Here is an 8,948-nt window from a genome sequence, read left to right as displayed (position 1 = left end):
CCTGGTCATCCTGCATTTAGTCTTCTTCTCTGAAGTACCACTAGGGATCAATTTCCCCATTCGTTAACCAGCTTCATGCTTAAAAACTGGCTTCTTCTGTTCATTTGCGTCAGGTTGCCAAACGACAGGCAGTCCTCCTGCTATGATCATAATTGAGGCTGGCAATTACAGTTGTAAGTCATGGCGGACATTAAAGCGGGTCACTATGAAACCAGACCAAATTTTATGACCTTTTCCACAGTGATTGTTAAAGTGAATCCATTGTTTGCTAGGGGCTGAGTTTTGCTGGAAATACGGCAAAACCACCACAAATCAGGGTCAAGGGACCGCGGGGGGGGGGGGGGTTACTGCAAACTGCCAGAAGTGTGGTCCAGTTGCATCCAAAATGCAGTCAAGCAACTGCAGAGGATTGGGGGGCGAGGGAGGGGGCGGCATCAGAACTTTGGAATTGGGTTTTAAGCAGGTTTCCGGCGGGGGGGGAGGTCGGTTGGAACCTCAAAGGGTCGCAAGGCTTACTAGTCGTAAGTTGAGGACTCCCTGTGACCCTTCCTGCCTTTCTTCCATTGTGAAGAACTGTCCTTTGTACTCTCAGAAAGCACTTTTGACAATCCAATGTGAAGCTACATGCTACATTTGAGGCTATGGCTGGAGCTGAAAGGCGACATCCAATGGAGTACTTACACGTAGCTTAGAGGGAGGTCCTAGTACACTTCCAGGGCCTTTACCCCAATGCAAACCATCAAGCAGCAAAGTTATAGCATGGGTAGTCCTCGGCTTATGACCATTTGTTTAGTGACCGTTCAAAGTTACAGCGGCACTGGGAAAAGTGACGTAGGACCATTTTCCACACTCAAGGACCACTGCAGCATCCCCATGGTCACAGGATCAACACTCAGACGCTTGGCGAGTGGCATGTATTTATGGTGGGTTGTAGTGTCCCCGGGGTCATGTGACCACCTTTTTCACCCTCCTGACAAGCAAAGCCAGTGGGGAAGCCAGATTCCCTTAACAAGCGTGTCGCTAACTGAACAACTGCTGTGATTCATTTAATAACTGGGGCAAGAAAGGTCATAATTTGGGGCAAAACTCACTTAACAGCCGTCTCGCTTAGCAATGGAAATTTGGGGGGACTAATTGTGGTCGTAAGTTGAGGACTACCGGTAAAAGCATGGCACTCCAGAGCTCCCTTTGCCCTGTTAAAGTGGGAATCTGATGAGCCGGACCTCAGCACAACATCTTGCTACTGCAACACCGATTCCTGAGTAAATTTCCTCCGTAGGGATGGGTTGAGCACCGGGTAAAGGGAGACAATAGAAGGCCTGGGCTTGAAGCTGGGGTAGATGCGTCTCAGCACCGCTCGGCGGAAGAGAATGTAGACCCAGGGATCGAGAATCTGGTTCCAAGTGGCCACCCGGACGTAGATGAGCAGCAACTTCTCAGTTTCCACAGGGATCTGATTGGGCAGCAGGCCGGGAGGCGGCCCCTGAAGAGCTTTCTGGAGAATGAGTGTCTGGAGAAGAGAGAGGTGGGACCAGAAGAGATCAAGTTATACAACAATACTTCAACACCAAGTTAACTTTGCCCGAAGAAACATCTATTGGAATAGGGTTTCCCAACTGTGGCAACTTTAAGATGGGTGGACTTCAACTCCCAGAATTCCCCAGCCAGCATGGGGAATGGCTGGCTGGGGAATTCTGGGAGTTGAAGTCCACCCACCTTAAAAGTCGCCAAGTTTGGGAAACTTCGTAGTAGAAGATTGCCTAGGACAGGGGTAGGCAACCTTGGCTCTTTTATGACTCATGGACTTCAACTCCCAGAATTCCTGAGTCAGCATAGCTGACTCAGGAATTCTGGGAGTTGAAGTCCATGAGTCATAAAAGAGCCGAGGTTGCCTACCCCTGGCTTAGGAGGAAAGAATACAAAATAAACTTGTTTAACCACGTGTAAAATAATAAGTGCTTTCATAAAAGATTGAAAATCCTTGATGGATTTTTTTTTTGTTTTCTGAAAAGAGTTCACAATAAACTAGGTGGTTTTGGTTTTTGTTAATTAAAAAAAAGGTTGGACATGGGGAGAGGAGAAGTATGTATGAAAACCTAAAGGGAGAGGGAGAAAATAAGCTTGTTTATAACTGCTGTAAAGAAAATTGGACGCTGCTTCTTTTGTCGAATATCATTTTTTCCTTCCATCTTTTTTTATTAACACTCTGCTTTAGATGTTTTCATGGTACTTTTATTTGTGTGAAAAATTTTCAGTAAAAATTATACGTGGATGAGAAGAGAGATGTGGGAAAAAGTACAGTCTCTCTCTCTCTCTCTCTCTCTCTCTCTCTCTCTCTCTCACACACACACACACACACACACACTACCATCTTAGAATCAACCTTGCTGAGTGCAGGGACCCAAATCAAAATGACCCTCAAGAGATGGCTGTCCAACCATAATCAATCACTAGGCGTCCAATGGAGGGAGGCAAATGACAACACATGTGTAACACAGGTAGTCCCTGACTTACAAACATTAGTTTAGTGACTGTTTGAAGTTACAACACACTGAAAAAAGTGATGTATAGCTGGCAATCATACATTGCAGCATCCCCGCAGTCACTTAACAGTTTGATGCTTGGCAAGGCCAAGCGCGTATTTACGAGGGCTGTAGTGTTCCAGGGTCACACAATCGCCATCTGCAACCTCCCCAGCTGACTTCCAACAAGCAAAGTCAATGGGGGAAGCTGGATTTGCTTGACGGCTGCATCATTCATTGCACTGCGGTGATTCGCTTAACAACTGTGGCAAAAAAAGTTACAAAATCAGACACGAGTCATTTCACAACCACTTTGCTTAACAATGGAAATTTCTGCTCCCAATTCTGGTTGTAGGTTGAGGAGTAGCTGTAGTGTCACTGCACCGATGCTGCAATTTATGTTCTTGTATCAGATGTCCTGGCACAAGTGGGAGGGTTATTTCTCATGTTGTTAAAACAGCTATCAGCTATCAAGATGATGAAGTAAATTAAGATGACCTTCCTTCTCAAAAGAGAGAGCCAAACAATCTGCTGTGTGGAAAGTCCAGAGGAAAAATAGAGTTTTATTGTTGTAAATTGTTTCTCATTTGAAAATACTTATTACAGTATGTATGTTAATCATTTCTATCTTCCTTCAGATAAAGATCTTGGATTCTTATTCCTTGCTTCCAATCAAGGCTGAAGGAAAGCTGACAACCAGTATATAATTGTGGCATTTACACATCATAATTGCCTGTTGCTATCTTGGCATTGTCATAGTTTCTGACACAAACAGCTGCTTCCAGCCCCTATTAAACATATCCCAGCAAAGGAAAGCTGGCCAGCTCTCAGATCTCTGATTCCACTGTCAAACTGCTTTTACCATTAGGAAATTCCTCCTAACATCCAAGCTTGGAGGCATGCTGGCGGTTAAAAAAGAGATGGTTTAATAAGCAGCTTGCAAGCAAATCAATTAATATATCAATCAGTTAAATTTAGGTCCATTTGCACTCTTCCAGAACATTTGGCACAAAATACAAGAAAATGTAAATCTGTTAAATGAATTGGCAAAATGGAGCATGACTCACATAGCCTAGCCCAGGGGTAGCCAACCTCGGCTCTTTTATGACTCATGGACTTCAACTCCCAGAATTCCTGACTCAGGAATTCTGGGAGTTGAAGTCCATGAGTCATAAAAGAGCCAAGGTTGCCTACCCGTGGCCTAGCCATTGACTAATGAATTAGTTGAACCAGTCTTTTTCAACCTTGGCAACTAAGATGGGTAGACTTCAACTCTCAGAATTCCCAAGCCAGCCAGAATTCTGGGAGTTGAAGTCCACAGATCTAAAACTGGCTTAAGTTTGACAAGCACAGGTTTAACTGATCAGCTGGCTTAACTACACTAATGGGTGTTACATAAATTTGGGTAGAGGACAATTCAACTTCCACTGCTGGTGTTGCACTTTTGCATTTCAAAAATGAGTGGTATTAAGAAAGAAGGCTTGGGGCCCAACTACATGCTATTTCTCAGTGGCATATCCTGACAAAGGAGTCTCATTGCCAGCCTCTTGCTACGGCACAGTGAAGCAGTCCAAAGTGTTCCAGTAGGAAAGTAGGGATCTCCCAATGATCAAGGCAAGAGTTTCCATGCAGATAATCCAGAGTGCATGAAGAAGGATTTTCTAAAGTTAGCAATCTGTTAGGCTCCAACTAGACCAGACTTAACAGAATAAGATTTGGAAGGGACCTTGGAGGTCTTCTAGTCCAACCCCCTGATGAAGCAGGAAACCCTAACACCATTTCAGGCAAATGGCCATCCAATCTCTTCTTAAAAACCTCCAGTGATGGAGCACCCACAATTTCTGGAGGAAAGCTGTTTCAATGATTAATTGTTCTACAGTAACTTGTCAGGAAATTTTTCCTTAGCTCTAAGTTTGATCTCTCCTTGATTAATTTCCATCCATTGATTCTTGTTCTGCCTTTAGGTGCTTTGGAGAATAGCTTGACTCCCTCTTCTTTGTGGCAGCCCCTCAGATATTGAAAAACCGTTATCATGATGCCCCTAGTCCTTCTTTTCATTAAACTAGATATACCCATTTCCTGCAACATTTCTTATGTTTAGCCTCCAGTCCCCTAATAAGAGCCTTGGTGGAGCAGTGGGCTAATGCCTCCTTAAGTAACACCAGCTGCCTGCAATTAGTGCAGGTTCGCATCCCACCAGGCTCAAGGTTGACTCAGCCTTCCATCCTTCCGAGGTAGGTAAAATGAGGACCCAGATTGTTGGGGGCAATTAAGCTGACTTTGTAATAATGCCGCTTGGGGTGTGTGTGAAAGCCCTAATAAGCAGGCATATACGTAGAATGAAGGCTACTGCTAAGCTTTTAAGCTGCCCTGAGTCTTCAGAGAAGGGCGGGATATAAATGGAATTAAAATAAAAAATTAAAAAATAAATAAAATCATCTTTGTTGCTCTTCTCTGCACTCTTTCTAGAGTCTCAACATCTTTTTAATATTGTGGCGACCAAAACTGGATGCAGTATTCCAAGTGTGGCCTTACCAAGGCATTATAAAGCGATACTAACACTTCATGTGACCTTGATACTATCCCTCTGTTAATGCATAATGTAGACTTGGATGTCTACAGGATGGGCTCAAAGCTTTAAGATGGTGGGCACATTGTCCGGATCAAAGGGGGATGAAACTTCAATCGCAGTGCTGCAACCACCAGCCAATTGGAGTGGCAGCCAATACATTTAAATTAATAAATCTTGCAGACATTGGTCCACTCTGTGGATGCCGATGGGATTAGGAGATCTGCTGTGGAATTACCTCCTCCTGTCCACTTATTGAGTTTTACAATTCCACCACAATCTGTTACCGTTTTCTGCGAGAGGGACCAATCATCCATGTTGTGAAATGGAGGAAACGCACAGCAAGCACAAGAAGTAAGATGCCCTCTTTGCAAAGTTTAGGAAGATGAAGAAGCAAAAAATTGGTTTCCTTCCACCGAGCATTTTTTTTTTACATTGCATCTTCAACCCATTTGCCATCCAGATGTTTTATCAGCATAGGAACTGCAATGCTAGATTCAACCAAAGGTCCAGTGATGGTTTCATGTTCCAAATCTAGGCAGATCAATATTTTTGCAGATTGACTAGTGGGATCCATCTCTGCTGCTTTCCACATCCTTCCTTATAAATATGCATACTTGGAAACCATTAGGCTCCAATTCTCTGTATTAACAGGAGATAACTCCCAAATTCCACTCCCTGCTCCAGATAAATCACAGTCTGATTCTGTCCTCCACTTGGCCTTTTTTGGAGAAGATTTAATAAAACTTTGGCAAGTATTGCATTGACATTATGGGCGTTTAGTCAGGATCAGTTTGCCTTCCAATGCTTCTGGAAATAAATAAAGCTGTCTCCTACTCAACATCACTGGGAGATTTTAGACTACAAGCTCACTGGCATCCAGAACTGGGTGTGTCTGGATTGAGGGAGTTGTAATCGATCTGTTTACCAGATGTTGACAAAAGATAAACAGGGGTTTCAGATTAGAAATGTTTGCAAAGTTTTATTAGAAAGTCTTTATTTTTTTTAAAAAAAATTTTTTTACAAAATAAACTATTATTTTTTTAAAAAAGAAGTTATTTTAATTATTCCTTCCTAATTAAGGAATTATAGTTGCTTTAATTAAAATAACTGGGTAGCTTGGACTTTCTAACACAAAAAGCTAGCCTCCAATATTACTACTTTTTTCCAGTCAAGATGCTGGCATTATTTCCCCCCCCAAAAAGATTTAATGTCTATTTTATTTTGAAAATAAAAATGAGAGGGGGCTGTATGCAAGCCTCAAAAATTAGAAGCTGAGAAATTGGGAGGGAAAGTGATGGAGAAAAAGCCCACTAGTTTCCTCCTATGATAACTATTATTACCCCAATGATACACCATTTTATTTTATTTTATTTTTATTTTATTTATTTTAATTCCATTTATATCCCGCCCTTCTCTGAAGACTCAGGGCGGCTTACAAGCTTAGCAGTAGCCTTCATTCTATGTATATGCCTGCTTATTAGGGCTTTCATACACCCCCCAAGCGGCATTATTACAAAGTCAGCTTATTGCCCCCAACAATCTGGGTCCTCATTTTACCTACCTCGGAAGGATGGAAGGCTGAGTCAACCTTGAGCCTGGTGGGACTCGAACCTGCACTAATTGCAGGCAGCTGGTGTTACTTAAGGAGGCATTAGCCCACTGCTCCACCAAGGCTCATTTTCAGAAAGTTTTTCAAAATACTGTACTATACATTTGATGCCAACATCTCCTTGGTTGGAATAAAGTACAGGTGGTCCTCGACTTACAACAGTTCATTCAGTGACCGTTCAAAGTTACAACGGCACTGAAAAATGTGACTTATGACCGTTTTACATAGTTACGACTTTTGCAGCATCCCCACGGTCACACAATCAAAATTCAGATGCTTGGCAACTGGTTCATGTCTATGGCCTTTGCGGCGTCCCCTTGTGACCTTCTCACAAGGAAAGTCAACGGGGAAGTCTAGATTCACTTCACAACCGGGTTACTTACTTATCAACTGCCGTGATCCACTTAACAACTGTGATTTTTAAAAAAGTAGTAAAATGGGGCAAAACTCACTTAACAAATGAAATTTTGGGCTCATTATGGTCATAAGTCCACTTAGTCTTCAGCTTACCACCACAATTGGGATCAGAATTTCCATTGTTAAGAAAAGGCAGCTGCTAAGTGGCTCACACCCAATTTTACTAACCTTTTTGCCATGGTTGTTAGGTGAATCACTGCAATTAACTGAATCATGCAATTGTTTAGCCAGTCTGTCTTCCCCCATTGAACTTGCTCATCAGAAGCTGGTTGTGAAGGTGGCAAAATGGTTATCACATGACCCCCGGATGCTGCAACTGTCGCAAATAGATGCTGGTTGCCAAGGGCCCACATCTCACGACCTGTGACAGGGATGCTGTGTAAGGACTGGTCCTAAGTCACTTTCTGCAGTGCCGTCATAACTTCGAACGGATGCTAAACAAATGACTGTAAGTTGCGGACTACCTACAAAAGAGAGGCATTCTCTAGGAAGAAGGCTAACACTTGAGGACTCACCAACAAGGGAAGCCAACAGACACTTGCGATAACCATGATCATCAAAAGCTGGACCATCATCTCCACTTCGCTGTCCCTCCGGCGTTGCACGGACTCAGAGTCATGATAGACTCGGCAAAGGGTCACAACGCTGATTGTATTGAAGAGGAAGGAAAGACCCACACAGAGGAGGCCCAGCAGGGCAAACAGGAAGCAGAAAACAACATTCCAGGCATCATGGACCAAAGTGAGAAAACACCAGGAGTTGGGGTACTGCAGGCTATAGTGCCCCAGGCCAAAAAAGGGTAAGAGGCCAAAAAAGGAACCCAAAGCCCACACCACACCCACCAAGGTCCAGGCTCTGCGTTTGGAAATACCGGCAGACCGGGAAAAGGGTCGGTTGATACCTATAAAACGCTCTCCGGCCATGGTGGCACCTAACAAGAGTGGGCACTGCCCAAAAAAGACCATGACGAAGCCCAGGAAGTTGCAGAGGTGGCATCCAGGATCTACATCCATCCAGTCAAAGCGGAGGAAGTGGTAGGGAATCACGATGACGAACGTGAGCAGAAGACCCAGGAAATCTGTCACCACCAAGCCACAGAGAAAGACCAAGAAGGAGGAACCGGACGAGCTCTGCATCTTCCTGGAGGAATTGACCAGAGCGCACAAGGCAAAGAGGTTGGAGAAGAGACCAATCAGGCCAAAGGTTGTGGCGAACCAAGGAGAAGCAAGCTGTTCCTTGTATTCCTCGCTGACATTCACTCCCCTGAAGCAGGATGCAAGGTGTCTAGCAGCGCTGGAGTTTCCCGACTCCATAGTTGGGAAGTGGGAGATCAGTTCTGGCATTTTTTTTCCAATAGGGAACAACAACAACGAAATTCAGCACAGTCCCATGATGTTGCACTTAGACAGGTCTTCTCCTGAAGGTGTGACAGTGCCCCACCAAAGTTTTCTCCCTTCCATCTTATGGCTAGCAAGGACACTGCTGTGTTCACTTGAGAGGAAGAAAAGGAAAAAGAGGAGGATCAGTTAGCATTTTATGCTTAAAAAAAATAAATCTGGATTCCCCAATGTCACACACTTAAACCCTGAGATGCAAAAGACTGACATTTTTTTTATCTTTGTAAATGATAAAGCATGCGTTTTGAAATACTTTGCACCATTTATTCTATTTATGCCATCTACAGAAAATGGAAGCAGAGAGCAAGCACTGGCATTCCCTTATCTCTAACCGGCACTGGAATTTTTATTCTCCCCATAAATTCCACCTTCTGAGATTTAGGGTTATTCATAGTTAGCGTTTAGATTGCTGAAAGCATTCCCATGCATCA

General features: G+C 43.6%; 1 protein-coding gene across 1 annotated transcript; it reads right to left on the bottom strand.

Moving 5' to 3' along the window:
• Positions 1–1,240: 1,240 nt before the first annotated feature.
• TBXA2R (thromboxane A2 receptor) lies at positions 1,241–8,463 on the bottom strand (the record flags this gene model as incomplete). Its single annotated transcript, XM_083359046.1, has 2 exons — positions 1,241–1,510; positions 7,636–8,463. 2 exons carry the CDS (start codon positions 8,461–8,463, stop codon positions 1,241–1,243), a joined length of 1,098 nt encoding a protein of 365 aa, XP_083215172.1.
• Between the last annotated feature and the right edge of the window lie 485 nt (positions 8,464–8,948).

The sequence above is a fragment of the Vipera ursinii genome (assembly GCF_947247035.1).
Source record: "Vipera ursinii genome assembly, chromosome: 1".
Taxonomy (NCBI): domain Eukaryota; kingdom Metazoa; phylum Chordata; class Lepidosauria; order Squamata; family Viperidae; genus Vipera; species Vipera ursinii.
Note: the sequence above shows the minus strand (reverse complement) of the source record. Positions and strands in the feature narration are given on the sequence as shown.